At 38.9% G+C, this 18,249-nt stretch overlaps 2 protein-coding genes across 11 annotated transcripts in view; one reads left to right on the top strand and one right to left on the bottom strand.

The window, feature by feature from the left end:
• Positions 1 to 1,050, bottom strand: part of LOC115579064 (CD209 antigen-like protein C) — a 37,584-nt gene extending 36,534 nt beyond the window's left edge. Inside the window, exon 1 of the mRNA XM_030412542.1 lies at positions 927 to 1,050. Within this exon, the coding sequence (XP_030268402.1) occupies positions 927 to 987 (61 nt within the window). The 5' untranslated portion in view covers positions 988 to 1,050. The remainder of the gene's footprint in view (positions 1 to 926) is intronic.
• col14a1b (collagen, type XIV, alpha 1b) overlaps positions 1 to 18,249 on the top strand; it is a 292,249-nt gene that overhangs the window by 183,544 nt on the left and 90,456 nt on the right. The window lies entirely within an intron of this gene.

Raw genomic sequence — 18,249 nt, 5'->3', positions numbered from 1 at the left:
CATGAATGAAAAGTGGTAATTTAAAAAATTACTCGTAACTCAAGTTACAGATTACAGTCGAAAGTACAATATTTACCTGTGTGATATAGTAGAAGTACTCCAAGTAGAAACTACATTCAGGGCCGGTAAAAAATGAGTTTGGACCAGTAGATTCTCAACAGACTCACTAGACTGGGCCAGTGGCAAGAAACATTATTGTTGGTCCCTGGTTAAGATTTCTATACATCCTCAGAGAAATGCTCACCTAACAGTGTATGGATTGTGTAGGGTTACGTCTTTGTCTTCATAAATAATGTTAACTTCCTCTTTTACACAGTGAGAGAAGAAACAACCTGTGCTGACTAGCTTTAGTGTTCATCCTAAAATGTCTCTTGGACAAAACTCTGATCACAGGAAGAAAGTGATACGATGACAGTAAAGATCAACATGCACCTGTTGTGTTATCTAACTGAAAGAAGCCTGAAACATGACATTACTAAATCATCAAGTTATAACAGTTTGGATTAAAAACTGAGTCACTCACAGCGTATGTAGATTCCAGCCAACATGAGCAGATACATCACTCCCAGAGTCACTGCAGGAGCTCTGAAACACCTTCTTTTGACAGCTGCACCGTTCTGTTCAGCGTTTGGTCCTACAGAGGAAAAATACATAGACAACATTTTTATTATGTTGGTATGAAGTCTGAAGTGACACTTTAAACTGTGGAGTGTTTGTTGCTCATTGTCCTTCCCTCTATAAGAATAATGAGTGACGTTACACCAGATTAGAGCACCAAGACAGCTGGTAATGACCCGCAGTCAGCGGTGACTGATGGTGAACTGATGGATGAATTGATCTTTTTTACACAGTATTTGATTTAAATAAAACCACGTACACATTTGAACTAACTTCCCTTTTTTCAATAGTCATCATTTAAGACTTACTGGCTTGTTGTGACCCGAGATCAGCGTGATGCTCTTCATCCTCTAAGATCTCCACCTCCATCTCCTCTCCCTCTCCTCTGTTCTCTGTTCTGATGAATCTCACATTGAAGGTTAAATCTGGTGCAGCAAGAATTTCTGCTGACATCTTTGCAAACTGGAAACTTAACTGAAGCTATTCTTGAACAGGTTTGACTGTGTGGTTTAGCATTCTGTCTTTGAGTTGGACAGCCTCTGACACAGGAAGTGACATCAGGACAGACCACAGCTAAACACATGAAAAAACACACTTCACTTAAGATTGTTTCAAAATTAGACTTTTAATGGTTTGCTCATTGGAATCAAGACACTCATGAAATACATTTTTGTCTTGACAGTGACTTTGAGGAAATACAAGGTTTTCACTGCAAAGAAAAAGTGTGTGTAGACATACACACATCTGTGCCGAGCTGCATTCACACAGTTTAACCACACATACGTGCATGACACAGGAAATGTAATGCTACTGGATTGTTTTTTTTTTTTTTTTTAAGTTAGCTCTGCTACATGCACACCTTGTGACCCACAGAGAGACAAGAGATGCAAACAGTGTGTAGGAGTGCAGAAGAAAGATCCACAATTAATGACCAATGTTAAATTGCATCAAGGGCTGATCCAGATATGAGACAGTTGAAATGAAGTTTAAATGGGACCTTGGTTATGATTATGAAATTACCTCATCATGGAATTATCATGGGAATTGGACAGAAACACATTACACAGGCTAAAGAAGCATAACATAAACCTTCAAGCATGTTTCTCTCCACTGTAGAAGCTTCACACTGAACATTAGCAGCAACTAATCAACTAAAGCAAAATAAAGACAAGCTTTTATTGTGATAGTCCTGCAGGGCTGCAGAGTCAGGTAATACACATGTAGTTGTGTTGGATCACTTCCAATACAGCATGTAAGGCAGAGGAACATGTCACACACAATACATGTAAATGTGTCTGAGTTTACAGAGCTGATCTCAACACTACACACTTCTGTCATCATAGAATGCAAGAAACTTGTTTCTCACAGATATAGTACTTAATTCCAGAGTTGCTTTGTCTCCATTGTCCTTGTTGATTGCAGCATGATGCGTACTGTCTCCTTGTAGCAGCTGGTAGTCCTGATGCACTGAAGCTGTAGCACAAAGAAAATGTTTATCTTTTAAACAGAGTACAAGCTTCTGATTATTTTTTCAATTTCATATAAGTTGTTGAATTTTACCCCAAATATGAATGTTTCCTATAATTTATGATAATTGTACATTAACATTACATTAACACAACTCATGTTGTAATCTTGTCTGTCTGTTTTTAGTAAGTCCTGTGATTAGCCTTTTCAGGACTGAAACAGAAAAAGAAAGTGATTATCAGGGTTCGCACGTTCATTTTCCAGGTCCGCGAAAATTAATGAAAAATAACATTTCCTGTAAAGTTTCGGAAAAGTCATGGAAGTATTGCGTGGAAAATATTTAGGATGCGTAAAATATAAATAAAATGATGTAATGTGCGATTAAAACGGGCAAGGGTCAGGTATTAGTAAACCAGCCACCGTTCTCTGAGTCATGACTTCATGTCTTCATGTCACTCTGCAAGTAGTCCATTCATTTGTCACGACGGAAATTAATTCAAAGCAGAGCTCCACCAAAGAGCCTGCAATCGTTGCGGAAGGTTTCTGATGTGTCATTGTTTCCTCTGTATGCATTCTGCTGCAGGATTTTCAGCGCTAATACAAAATAATTGTTTTTTCAATATCTTCCATGTCATGTGACCCAGTGACATCAGCAGCAAATGGTATTAGTAAACTGGACCAACAAGACACAGCTCTTTTTATTGTATTTTAGTGCTTCCTCTATTTTATGTCATGTCATGTCATCGTCTGTAACCGCTTATCCCCTTCCATGGGGTCGCTGGGTGTTGCTGCTGGAGCCAATCCCAACCTCGTCTCAGGGCGAGGGTAGGGTACTCCTTGGACAAGTCGCCAGCTCATCTCAGGGCCTCCTCTATTTTATATGAATATTAATATGCAGAAATTGTGTAAAAAAGTTCTCTAATGCTCAAGAGGTTAACACATTTTCAAGCAGCATCGTCAACTTCTACACTATTTTGTATCATGTCTTAAGGGGGGTACACACATAAGGATTTTATAAATCTTAAGAGATTTTTTTATCTGTAGAGCCCCCACACATGAAGATTAAAAAATCAGCTTTGATCGTACTGTGTGTGGTGTGCTCCGATATTCTCAGCACAGGACACCACACACATAAAGATTATCTGTCTCACGGCCGATCTAGAATCTAGTCCTCCGAGCCAGAAATATCGCGTGATCAAACGTGATCTAGAGTAACCAATGGCAACAACCCCAGCATCAACAGGCTCTTCATAAACGGAAAAGAGCATAGAATGTATATAAAAAAGAGTAAATAAACGTTTGAAAACATGAAAGACATGGAAGACATAGAAGAGGGAATGATGGTGGTCCTCGGACTATTGCTGTCCCATTAAAAACATTAAAATGGCTAATTCAAACACCCCCATAGGAAAAGTTAGATCTCACCGCTGTTTTTATTTACGTCCGCTCCCGTGTTCCTCAGTCAGCTGGTTGGCTACGTTGCGTTTCACGTCACATTTCACGGAGTAGTGACTCAGGAGTCGTCAGCTTTCCCCACACACGAAGATTTTTCGCCATAAATATTGAACAAGTTTAACATTTACGATTCATGCGACCCATTTCCTAACAAATTATCGGGACAAATTGACTCTTAACACACCACAGACCACAGGATAATCGTATAGGATAATCTTATAAGACAGAAGATAATCTTCTGTGGTCAGGAAGGGGTCAAATCGGAGCAAAATCAGCCTGATTATCGTTATATGTGTACCCCCCTTTAGATTCTGATTCTGAAATTCTGAAAACGATTTTTTTTTTTCAAAAATCTCACCAGTACTCACCATTTAAGGGGTTATTTTCCAAATTTTCTTCCGGTGGGAGAACCATGAAAAGTCATGGAAAACTATTGCTAAAAAAGTGTACGAACCCTGAATTATGGATCCACTGATTTGAAACACAAGGATGGTTTCCCAATCATTGTGTTTCTTTTAAGCTGATAATACTAATAATATTCACATTTATTTGACACGTTTTTGAGACGTTTTCACTTTCAAACCAATGATTCTGGAGCACATACTGTAATATATACTATAACTGTAGTGCTGGTTGATGAAGCAGCTCCACACCTTATCACAGACAGACGTTTATAAAGAAATTATTTTTTTTTTTTTCAGTTTGAGTACACACTTATCTTAAAGATAAGCATTTACTTTGATGGAAATGTGAAAATAAAAACTTTAAAATGTCTCACATTTTTGTCAGCAGTGATCCGTCCACCCACTTCCATTCATAATGGCTTCTTCTTGTTGACTCTGTCTTCAGACCAATCCAGGACTCTCCATTCATGTTGTTCAGCTCACTGACAAATTTCTGGTATTTAACAAGAGACAAAAATCATTTCTCTTTTCATCATTCAGGTTTTCTATTGTAATAAATAAATGTTGTTAAATATGAATAATTATTGAAATATTCAATTGCAAACAAAACGACAAACCCAATCTTTAAAATACACACAGTCTGAAATATGAAAATAACATTGACAGGTAACAGAGTCACAGCAGGTTTAGTTAGAGGCTCTTTACTAATACACAGTCATTGACAAACACACTCACATTTTCATCATCGTTGTTTATGACCACCAGATCTGCTCCTTTGTTCCAACAGTCAGCTCTGCTCTGATCCCACCTTTTGTTCTCATTGGATCGTAAGTAACAGCTGCATCCAGATCTCTTCCATCCATCAGGACACCACTTCCCTGAATATCAAACATGTGTTTTAAAGAAAGATGTCATGTTATTCTGTGTCAGGTTGACTTCTCATTTTCTCTATTTAGTTTAAGGTGTTTCTTGATCACCACTTTCCCTATTCAGACTGTTTACTCTGTATTTTCACTCAGGATTTAATATCTCATTTGTGACGGTCTGAAATACAACATGGCAAAAAATGTCAAAAACATGAAACAGTTATAATTAAAAGTTGAAGCACAGTCAAATAGTATCATGTAAATTGACATTACAGTCGCACATTTTCTGTTTTTCTCACCTTTAATTTCATCCTTTAGCTTCTTTACCTCATCCTGTAACTTACTGTGATTTTTACTCAGGGTTTCATAACTGCTCTGCAGCTGACTGTTGTTGACTCTCATGTCTTGAGAAACACAACAATAGATGAACAGTGAGATGATATGAAATTATTTAAGCTCATCTCTCATTTGTGACTGTCTGAAAAACGTCAACAACATGAAATAGTTATAATACATGACAGTTGCGTTCAGTTTTTAATCTCTTCTCACCTTGAATTTCATCCTTCAGCTTCTTGACCTCATCCTGCAACTTGCTGTGATTTTTACTCAGGGTTTCATAACTGCTCTGCAGTTGATTGTTGATGACTCTAATGTTTTGAGAAACACAACAAAAGATGATCAGTAAGATAATACAAACATTTTCCCTAGAATTGGATACTGCATATTGGCTATTTCCTTTTTTTGTTTTGAGACTTTTTTTTTTTAACCTGAAACTTTTTCCTGTAGTTGGGTGTAGTTGTTGCTCAGTTTGTCGTATCTGTTCTCCAGATGGTCTTTTTCCAAAGTGACTGAAGTATCTGGTGAGAACCAGAACAAAGTAAAAAACGCAAACATATTGACCAACTACCTATGTTCCTGTGCATAACGAAATATAATTTTCAAACGAGAATGACATTTTTTCGTGTTCTTTATATGTTTTATGCACAGACTTCAGACTACAGTACTTTATATAAGTAAATTCCATCACTGTCGCCCCCTGCTGGTGCTGCAAGTTTACACATGTTGGTACCTCTACCGATCAAACTGTCATCTAGTGGACCTTTCTGTTACATGCTTTGGCATGTTACTGTCCTGCCTGGGACACAGACCAGCATTCGACCAACATGCTATCAGCTTCAAGGTACACGCTTGAATGTTATAACTCAGACTGCTGAAAAATCATAATAGCTGTGGCCATATATTTAAAGCCCCCCAGTCATTTAAAATGGTGTATTCCTTTTTGTTCAGTTGAATATTTGAGCTTAATCACCAGAATAAATGTTAGCTTAGTACGTTTCTGCACATCCACAGGTAAATTGAAACTGGACGTCTCTTTGTGTTGCAACATTCAGATTGTTTAGGTTGAACTTTCTATTCTGTATTATCACAAGGCTGTGCTGATGCACTGCTTAGGCTTAGGCACAAAAAACAAAAAAAAGTGGTTAAGGTTTGAATACCTGATGTTGTCACCACACTCACTGATGGAGGTGTTCAACTTGCTACTAAAAATAGCTGTGTTTGGATTGCCACAAAAACCACTTGAAATGTCAGCTGATCACTTTTAGAAATACCCAGTTACTCCATTTGCTGGCCAAGCACACGGCTGATACAGAGAGCCCTCCTCCCCCCTCACAGACCAGGGTGTATAAGTGTAGAGTTGAAAACTGCATTACTAAGGTATGATACATTCAGGTCAGTGTGCCCATCTGTTGTTGCTTGTTGAGCTTGAGTTTGCCATGTTATATTTTTTGAGCATGTGGTACCTTTGAGGTTATTCTGGAGAATATTCTGGACAGTATTTGTCAATGTTTTGGATTGTTGCAATAATAATAACACAAACATGCATAAAGAAAGCATATTTTTTAACTTGTTAACTATTGACAATCATGTGATTAACCCTTTAGGCACCGGGTTTTATTTTAAAAAATACTAGATTTTGACATCTAAATTTCAGAAGGCTCTGGCTTGAAAGTGGTTTGAGATAGAGATGAAATGTAAATGAGACAAATATTGAGAATGACCTAAAGTTTATCTAGGGAGTAAATGTTCCCATCTAATTTGCATATTATGACGCCATATAGCGGTGGCCATACTGGATTATGTAATTTCCATGAAATACCTGATATTTTGAAAAAGAGGTGAACTAATTTCATCAGATTCATCCCCTCCATCTATTTGTTATGTTGTCTACAAATCAAGTGAACAGGGAAAAAGTAAATTCACCGCTTCCGCAAACTGGCTCGATGGCGCACCCCACAGTTTACATGGGACTTCCTCGAACATTTTGCATTGAAGCATGACGTATTTCTGAGCTAAGGTCTTAGTACGGGATGTCTGCCAACTAGTGGTGGGGAGTATGAACGATATGTAACACTCTATTCAGAGAAAACAGCTGTTTTGTTCAGTACCGCGGGGTGTCGCAAATTTGTGACTCTGGCACCTAAAGGGTTAATCGCGAATAATATTTTATTGGTTGACGGCCCTAATTTATATATAATCAACATGGTTCATAGATCTGCAGGAAATGTACCACTTTTTCTAAATGCGTTTGTTGTGCTATGTGTTTTTATCTTACAATATCTGGATAGAAGGATGATTGCAGGCAGCATCAGAAGGCACAGCACTCCAAGACAGAAAACTGCAGAACTGAACCGCTTTATTTGGACGGCTGGAGGCTGTTGCTCATTCTGCCGACCTAAAGTGACAAAACACACAGAGAGAGCGTCATTCTGCTCATAATAATCTGTTTCATTAGTCAGTGGGCCACATGACATGGAAGCTGTTGAGAAAAAAAAACATAATTTCTGCACGTTGATATTTATATAAAATAGAGGAAGCACTAAAATATGATAAAAAGACCTGTGTCTCATTCGTCCAGTTTACTAATGGATTGGAATCACTGGGTCACATGACATGGATATATTTGTATTCATATATTTATGCTAAGTAATTTAATGACGGTCCCTATATCAGTCTCCAGCGATTCACCGCGAGGCTCTGGGAGGTGTGCTAACCGTCCTCCTGCTGCTTACACTGGGCGAACATCAGTAAAGTCGCGGCTGGACACGAGTGAATATCCGCCGAATATCCAACCTGAAACTAACTTCACCCCGGTTCGATGACTCGCCTGCTGCAGCCTTTGAATAGGATGACGATGATTTCAGTCACTCAACTTAAACGGTGACTTGTAGAAATGATACAAACAGCAGTAAAGACAATAATAATCGTTTTCAAGATAACTTAGGGTGAAGTGCTTTCACTGTGTGCGACTTAAATTCGCCATTCGCCCATGATATATATAATTTATATTTATATGATTTAATATATATATTTATATTTAAATAATTTAAATAATTTCCCAGTCTGGGATCATTAAAGTAATTCTATCTATCTATCTTTCTATGATATTAAACCTACAAAAATTATGTCCTTTTTTTTTTGTGGCGGCAGCGCTGAAAATCCAGCAGCAGAATGCATAGAGGGGAAACACTGACACATCAGATAACCTTCTGCAACGATTGCAGGCTCTTTGGTGGAGCTCTGCTTTTAATGAAGTTCCATCGTGACAGATGAATGGACTTGTGGAGTGACATGAAGACATGAATCAGAGGCACAAAAAACGTTGACAGCGGTGGCCGGTCATTATGTTTACCAATAACAGACCCGTGCCTTGCACACACACATTTATCCCATTTGTTTTTAAATAGATCTAATTAAAAAAAAATGAGAATAAATATACATATTTATATCCGACCCCTGATTGGGATGTGACGTCCGATTCCGATCGAGTCTGAAACCACGTGATCAGATTGGGACATCCCTAATTTAAACACTGTTGTACAAACCAAAATATGAGCTCATCTTATAATGAATCATTGAATTGCACAGCTGAGCTTCAATAGAAAGTGTGTTACAGCTGTGCATGACCTCCTCAGCCTCTCTCACCCTCCACTCTTTACTGATAATGATCTTCAACAGATCTTGTCATGCAGCACTTCACTTCTTCCTGTCCTGTCATTTCCCTTACTACCCTGTTGTAAAGCTGTCACAGCTGGAGATGATACTTCCTCAGATCTGAGAAATGATATCTTATGTTTAATGTTACTAAAACCTATGGACATAGTGTGAAAAAAACCCTGAATATTAGATACATATTGTGTTTAAAATGAAACAAATGGCCTGGAAAGTTGAGCTTTGGTGGGACCAATTAACGTGAACAGAACACATGAACAAAGGCCTCTACTCAGAGAGCTCTGGTACATGTCAGAGCACAACATAATCCAAAGAACTACTGGATGGAAATATCCATAAAACACAAGGGCTCATACAGTATATGTAGGTGTATAGAAAGAAACATAGATGCTGATGGGTTTGGAAAATGTTATGATCTAAGGTGAGAGTAAACTTAGAGTTTACACGATTTAAAGGGTACACCCACCATCAGACAAGACAAGTATTATTATTTTAGTCATATTGATATGTCATAGTTTCTCTCTTACCTCCGTCATGTGACTGAAAATGATGTATTCCAATATCGTCTGCACTCTCGTAGATATCCACCTCATTTTCCTGCCACTCCTCCTTTCTGGTGTATCTGACCTTCTTGGATAAATCCGGTTTGGCATAAATATCTGTTGACATCTTTAGAGGACTAAAAGCGTTAAAGAAGCTGCACTTCACTTACTTTTACTGCACTGTGCTGATCTGTTACTATCTTGCTGTACGTGTGTAATATGCAGCACTAACTATTGTAGATAAACACAATAACGTAGTACACTGTACTGAAGCTGCTGGCAGTGTTTCTTGGTCCAACGTCCGTCTGGTGTCAGGCGAAAACATTCAGGAAGTGAAAACATGCAGAGAATCAAACATACCCTCCCTTTCATTCACTTGACTCTTTATGAAAACATTGTGGACTTTATAACAGCTAGACAACAGACCTGTCTCATCTTTAGACATTTAGATAAACTATGAATACACACAAAATAATTCTATTGTTTCTTTGTTCAAACAATAGAGTCGATATATCTGCTTCCACTTTCACACATTGGTTGCCAGCTTCACGCCCACACAGCTGCCCACCGACCCACCGACCCACCCACACACACACACACACACACACACACACACACACACACACACACACAGAGTCTCTCTCTTTCACTGGTTTTTGTCCAAAGCAGGAAATGTTGCTTTCTTGGTTCTTTTCATTGTTAAATGTTGGCTTATAAAGAAAGTAAAACAGTTCTCCAACAAGTTTAATGAAGTGAAGATTTTACAATCAATCAATTAATGTAGTGGAACGCAGTATTACATCACCTGTCAATCAACCATTTAACAATAGAAACTTGCACTGCTGTCAGGCAGATTGCGCTTCCCCTTTTCTTTGAAGCCATTGCAAGCACACACAGATCAGGCCGGACACTTGGTTTTTATGACTCAGACTTCTGAGGAATCATGGCTTCAGACAAATGTTTAAATCCCCCCTTCAGTCGAACTGTGTTTTTCTTCTTGTTCTTTAAACAGCTGTCACTGTTAGCAGTGTTTTTTGGTCAGACGTCTGTCTGGTGTCAGTCGAAAACATTCAGGAAGTAACAACATACAGAGAATCTCACATATCCTCCCTTTCATTCACTTGACTCTTTATGAAAACATTGTGGACTTTATAACAGCTAGATTACAGAACTGTCTTATCTTTAGATTTATGATAACATTTAGATAAACTATGAATAAAACACAAAATAATGCTATTGTTTCTTTTTTCAAACAGCAGGGTATTTTGATTTATCTGCTTACACTTTCACCTGCCCACCAACCCACAAACACACACGCATACACTCTCTACTTTCTCTCTGTCACATCTGTTGCAGCTGGTGGTGGCGTTGTTAAAATCAAACCGATTATTAGAGTTTGAGTCGCAACACTGGATATTTTTAAGGACACCAGATATATTTCAATCTGCTCTTCTGGAGACAAAACCAGGTGTTTCTTAAGGAGAGCTGTGGACATTTTCAGTGTTTTTTGTACCTATATTATAATTTATTAAGAGAGAAATACAAAATTCAACCAAAGCAAACAAAAAGTTGCAGCATAAAGAAACATTCAGTTTTAATTGATCTGTTGTTTTGCAGAAACGCTGAAGAAATGCTCACCTAACAGTGTATGGATTGTGTAGGATTACGCAGATAGGATTACTACACAGAATGAGACAAGAAACAACCTGTGCTGACTGGCTTTAGTGTTGGTCCTAAAATATCTCTTGGACAAAACTCTGATCGCAGGAAGAAAATGATATGATGATAATAAAGATGAACATGCACCTATTGTGTTATCTAACTGAAAGAAGCCTAAAACATGACATTACTAAATCATTTAGATGTGAACGTTTGGATTAACAACTGAGTCACTCACAGCGTACGTAGATTCCAGTCAACATGAGCAGATACATCACTCCCAGAGTCACTGCAGGAGCTCTGAAACACCTTCTTTTGACAGCTGCACCGTTCTGTTCAGTGTTTGGTCCTACAGAGGAAAAATACATAGACAACATTTTTCTCATGTTGGTATGAAGGTTGAAGTGACAACTTTAAACTGTGGAGTGTTTGTTGCTCATTGTCATTCCCTCTATAACAGGCCTATTCAATTAGCGGCCCGCGGGCCACATGCGGCCCAGAACCAACCCCTGATTGGCCCAGCCTGTGGTCCAGCGGGCCTGAATTGAAGAGAGGGCAGAGGGCAAATTTCGTTTGTAGTGTTTCAGACCGTGAATGCAACACCCGCGTAGCCTAGCAACAGTCTGCCAACAATGCAGCGCGTTGTTTTGATGCGTGGCTAGCTAGCGATTCTGTCAGAAGTTGTTCCAAGATACTCTGAAACATGTCCTTTTCCACTCTTAAACGCAAAATTGACAATGAAAACCGCCGATTTAACACTGCCTGGACTGACAAATACTTGTTCATATTACCAGCGAGTTCAAATGCCAAACCCATGTGTTTAATTTGCCATGAGTGCGTTGGGGTACTCAAAGATTACAATGTCCGGAGGCACCACATCGAGAAACACCCGACCTTCAGGACAAACTTCCCAGAAGGATCTCAGGAGAGAGCAGTGAAGGTGCAGAGTTTGACTGAATCTTATAACAGGAGTTGCACTACGATGGTGCGGACATGCACATCTCAGGAGAGAGCTACAGCTGCTTCCCTCCGTGTTTCGTGGATTTTGGCGAAAAAGAAAAGGCCATTTACTGACTCTGAAAGTGTGAAAGAATGTATGCTAGCCATCGTGGATGAAGTGTTAAATGACGACAAAATGAAAACGAGTGTGACATCTGCTATTAAAAATGTACCCCTGTCAGACACGTCAAACATCCGCAGGGTTGAAATTCTAGCTACAGATGTATTTGAAACGCTGTTGAGTGAAGTGAAGAAAGCCGATGTCATGTCTATAGCAGTAGATGAGTCCACGGACAGAACCGATACTGCACAACTGTGCGTATACGTCCGTTTTTTTTGACGGCAAATGCTTCCGAGAGGAACTGCTTGGCTTACTGCCGTTAGAAGGACACACAACTGGCGAGGTCGTCTTTGAGAAGATTTCTACTTTTTTCAAAGACAATGGCCTGGATATGGAGCGTGTGTCCATGCTTGTGACAGATGGGGCTCCATCTATGGCAGGTAAAATAAATGGACTGGCAGCACGTTGGTCGGCTGTTGCACCTCAGATAACATCGTTACACTGCATCGTTCATCAGGCGGTGCTGTGTGCAAAACTTAGCGGGGAGCTTAAAACAACAATGGACAGTGTGATGACTACAATTAATTTTATTCGTTCCACATCAAGCCTCCAACATCGTCTGTTCCGCAAGCTGCTGTCAGAAATGTCTGCTGAGCACCGCGACCTGCTTTTGCATAATGACGTCAGGTGGCTGTCCAAAGGTAAAGCGCTGGAGCGTTTCTGTGATCTCAGAGAGGAGATTACAACTTTCCTCCACAGCAGCAAGCACAAAAAGGCGGCCGCACTCTTGAAACACGTACTGGACGACAACTTCATGGCTAATGTCTGCTTTCTGTGTGACATATTCAAACACCTGAATGACTTAAATGTGGGATTACAGGGCAGAGACAAAAATGTCACTGATCTTGTGGAACAGATGTGCGCATTCCAAGTCAAACTGGACCTTTTCGCGACAGACTTGAGCATCGGCAGAATGCTGCATTTTCCGACGCTACGCAAAAGCATCTCATCCCCGGCACAGATCACAGATGTTATGACTGATTTCATTGCGGGGTTGAAGGAGAATTTTGTCAGTAGATTGGATGGATTTGCCCTGGCCACAGAAGTAATGGGCTTTGCCAGGGACCCTTTCACTGTTGCAACAGCAGGGGACATATCCACCAGAGCGAAGGAGGTGGTCCCCTCCATAGACGAGGGGAAATTCATACTGGAACTTGTGGACTTGCAGTCATCCCTAACTATGGCACAAGAGCTTCGTACTAGGGGACCTGTGAAGTTTTGGAGTGATGTCAACAGGCACCAGTTCCCGAACGTTCAAAAAGTTGCCATCCACGTGCTCAGTATGTTTGGATCAACATACACATGTGAATCAAGCTTTTCACACATGAACTCAATAAAAGCAGCACCCGCTGTTCCCTGGCTGACAGCACTCTTCACCAGTGTCTTCGAATTGCACTGACATCTTATGAGCCAAAACTTACTGCTCTTGTTCAGAACAAAAAATGTCACTTTTCCCATTGAGAAAGGCAGAGAGATAATGTGGGATGTGTAACTAAATGTGTTTTCTAATCACACGTGGTGATTTAAAACAAACTGCAGTAGTAGATGTGTGATTAAGTTTCATTCATATGTTTGACAGTTCTTTTGTTATTCAATGAAATGCACTTTGTAATGTGCTAAGTTCACTTTAGCCAGAGCCAAATGTTATTTCTACAACTGTGCACATTTTGTTTTCATGCACTTTTGATATGCCCTCTGTAAGATGGGACCAAACTGATTATTTCTTATTACCTTTTTTCATTCTGTTTATTTAATTCGATTTAAGTGAAAAATATTTCTACTGTTACAGGTTCTGTTCAATTACAGCTCTGTTATTGTGTTTTTCTGCACTTTTTGATATGCTTTGTCATGTTACTGAATTTAAAAGGGAGACTATGAATAAGAAAAAAGCATATTTTTCATGACATTAAACTGAATTTGTTTGAAATGTGTCATTACCAGCTGCTTACTGGGCAACAAACATGTCTGGCCCGGCGACATTTCTTGATTTTAAAATTTGGCCCAACTGAATTTGTAATTGAATAGCCCTGCTCTATAAGAATAATGAGTGACGTTACACCAGATTAGAGCACCAAGACAGCTGATAATGACCCGTAGTCAGCGGTGACTGATGGTGAACTGATGGATGGATTCATCATTTTAACTCAGTATGTAATTTCAATATAGCCACATATACATTTGAACTAACTTCCCTTTTTCAATAGTCATCATTTAAGACTTACTAGCTTGTTGTGACCCGAGATCAGCGTGATGCTCTTCATCCTCTAAGATCTCCACCTCCATCTCCTCTCCCTCTCCTCTGTTCTCTGTTCTGATGAATCTCACATTGAAGCTGGAATCTGGTGCAGCAAGAATTTCTGCAGACATCTTTGCAAACTGAAAACTTAACTGAAGCTATTCTTGAACAGGTTTGACTGTGTAGTTTATCGTTCTGTCTTTGAGTTGGACAGCCTCTAACACAGGAAGTGACATCAGGACAGACCACAGCTGAACACATGAAAAGACACACGTCACTCAAATTGTTTCAAAATTAGACTCTTATTGGTTTAATGGTTTTCATTTTAATGGTCATTGGAATCTAGACATTCATCAAATAAACAATATAAATATATTTGAAGCTACAAACTAAAGGTGTTTTTTGTCTTCAAATCTTGACAGTGACTTTGAGGAAATACAAGGTTTTCTCTGTAAAGCAGAAGTGTGCGTTCACATACACACATTTGTCCTGTGCTGCATTCGCTGTTGCCCACACGGTTTTATCCTGTTTTTGTTGTCTTTATTGTATGGTGTTTTTGCACTGTCTACTTTTCGTCGTGCACTGGTGGCTCTGTGGGAACACCCTAAATTTCGTTGTACCTCCACAGTACAATGACAATAAAGGCTGTTCTATTCTATTTCAGTTAGCTCTGCTACATGCACAACTTGTGACCCACAGAGACAAGAGATGCAAGCAGTGTGTAGGAGTGCAGAAGAAAGACCCTAAATGAAGCACCAATATTAACTTTGACAGATATGAGATAGTTGAAATTGAGTTTAAATTGGGCCTTGGTTAAGATTTTAAAATGTCCTTATCATAGAATTATCATGGGAATTGGACAGAAACACATTACACTGGCTAAAGAGGCAAAACATAAACCATCAAGCATGTTTCTCTCTCCTGTAGAAGCTTCACACTGAACATCAGCAGCTGCTGTATCAAAGAGGACTCAGACACAACTTGGCATTATTTTCACATATTGAACGCAGACAGATGGAGCTGAATACAAACTTATGAATCAACTAAAGCAAAGTAAAGACAAGCTTTTACTGTGATGATCCTGCAGGGCTGCAGAGTCAGTAATGCACATGTAGTTGTGTTGGATCACTTCCAATCAGATTATACAGCATGTAAGGCAGAGGAACAATATGTGTGTGATCAGGTTATTGAGCATGTCACACACAATACATGTAAATGTGTCTGAGTTTACAGAGCTGATCTCAACACTCCACACTTCTGTCATCATAGAATTCAAGAAACTGGTTTCTCACAGATATAGTACTTCGTATTTCCATATTCGCTTTCTGTCCATTGTCCTTGTTGATTAGAGTACACTGTGTACCAGCCCCATGTTGCTGCTGGTTGTCCTGATGCCCAGAAGCTGTAGCACAAAGAAAACAGAGCGCAATCTTCTGATTATTTTTCAATTTGAAATAAGTTGTTGAATTTTACCTCAATTGTTAATTATTTCTATAATTAATGACAATTTTAAATAACTCATCTATTATGTGTATTATTCTTGTCTCTGTTTTCAGTAATTCATGTGATTAACATTAGCAGGAATTAATCAGATAAAGAAAGAGGATATGGATCCACTGATTTGAAACACAAAGATGGTTTCCCAATCATTGTGTCTCATTTAAGTTGATAACATTAATAATATTCAGTGACAACCAGTTACTTTGATGGAAATGTGATAAAAATTAAAACTTTAAAATTTCTCACCTTTCTGTTAGCAGTGATCCGTCCACCCACTTCCATTCATAACGGTTTCCTCCTGTTGACAATTCTGTTTTTAGACCAATCCAGGACTCTTCATTCATGTTGTTCAGCTCACTGACACAATTCTGGTATTTAACAAGAGACAACAATCATTTCTCTGTTCATCATTCAGTTTTTATATTGTAGTAAAGAACTGTTTCATTGCAAATAAAACTACAAAACCAATCTTTAAAATACACACAGTCTGAAATATGAAAATAATATTGACAGGAGAACAGGTCCAGATGACAGAGTCACATCAGGTTGAGTTAGAGGCTTTTTACTAACACACACTCACATTTTCATCATTGTTGTTTATGACCACCAGATCTGCTCCTTTGTTCCAACAGTCAGTTCTGCTCTGATACCAGGTCTCCATCTGATTGGATCTAAAGTAACAGCTGCATCCAAATCTCTTCCATCCATCAGGGCACCCCATCCCTTAATGTCAAACGAGTGTTTTAAAGAAAGAGTACATGTCATTCTGTGTCAAATTAACTTCTTGTTTCCTCTATTTAGTTTAAGGTGTTTTTTGATCACCACTTTCCCTATTCAGGCTGTTAACTCTGTATTTTTGCTCAGGATTTAATATCTCATTCGTGACGGTCTGAAATATCCACATAGCAAAAAATGTCAACATCTTGAATCAGTTATAATAAAAAGATGAAGCACAGTCAAGTTGTATCATGTAAATTCACATTACAGTTGCACATTGTAGATTCTTCTCACCTTCAATTTTGTCCTTCAGCTTCTGTAGCTCATCCTGTAACTGACTGTTGTTGACTGTAGTGTTTTGAGAAACACAACAATAGATTATCAGTGAGATAATACAAACATTTTGCAGAGAATTTAATCCTGTATATTTGGTATTTCCTATTTTGTTTTGAGAGTTTTTTGTTTTTTTTCACCTGAAGCTGTTTCCTGTAGTTGGGTGTAGTTGTTGCTCAGTTTGTCATATTTGTTCTGCAGCTGGTCTTTTTCTAAAGTGATCGACATATCTGTTGAGAACCAGAACAAAAAAAGAAATGTAAACAAATAATCATGCTTTGTACTTAAGAACAACTACCTGGTACCTGTCACACCTTGATGAGGGAAACCAGGGCACTCACTGCTGTCCTCTGGTGGAACTGTGAGTCCATTACAAGCTTTGGTATGGAACTGTACTGGCTAGGATGCAGACCAGCACTGAACCAACATGCTAACAGGACCAAGATACACAATTTAGACTTCTGAAGAATCATAATGGCTTCAGACAAATATTTAAAGCCCTCCTTCAGTCAAAACTGTGTTTTTCTTATTGTTCTGGCATTGTTACAACCAAACCGATCCATGCAGTTTGAGTCACAACACTGGATATATTTAAGGACACCAAAGAAATTTCCATCTGTTCTTCTGGAGAGAAAACCAGGTGTTTCTTCAGGAGAGCTGCTGACATTTAAAGTCAGTTTGTTGTGACCAAAACAAGTTTTATGCCCAACTGTGATCTTTTCCTGACCATAACTAAGTGGTTTTTGTGCCTATATTATGAATTATAAAGAGAGAAATAGAAAATTCAACCCAAACGTTCCAAAGTTCCACCATCAAGAGAGTCCAGTTTTAACTGATCTGTGGTTTTGCAGAATCATTAACTGTTAAATCAGGACTGATAATGAGAGATACCAGCAACGTGAATGAAAAGTGGTAATTTAAAGAATGACTCGTAACTAAAGTTACAGATTACAGTCGAAAGTACAATATTTACCTCTGTGAGTTAGTAGACGTACTCCAAGTAGAAACTACATTCAGGGCCGGTAAAAAATGAGTTTGGACCAGTAGATTCTCAACAGACTCACTAGACTGGGCAGGTGGCAAGAAACATTATTGTTGGTCCCTGGTTAAGATTTCTATACATCCTCAGAGAAATGCTCACCTAACAGTGTATGGATTGTGTAGGGTTACGTCTTTGTCTTCATAAATGATGTGAACTTCCTCTTCTTCACAGAGTGAGACAACATCTGTGCTGACTAGCTTTAGTGTTCGTCCTAAAATGTCTCTTGGACAAAACTCTGATCACAGGAAGAAAATGATACGACGATAGTCAAGATGAACA

The sequence above is a fragment of the Sparus aurata genome, chromosome 3 (assembly GCF_900880675.1).
Source record: "Sparus aurata chromosome 3, fSpaAur1.1, whole genome shotgun sequence".
Lineage (NCBI taxonomy): Eukaryota > Metazoa > Chordata > Actinopteri > Spariformes > Sparidae > Sparus > Sparus aurata.
This window is presented reverse-complemented; position numbering and strand designations above follow the sequence as displayed.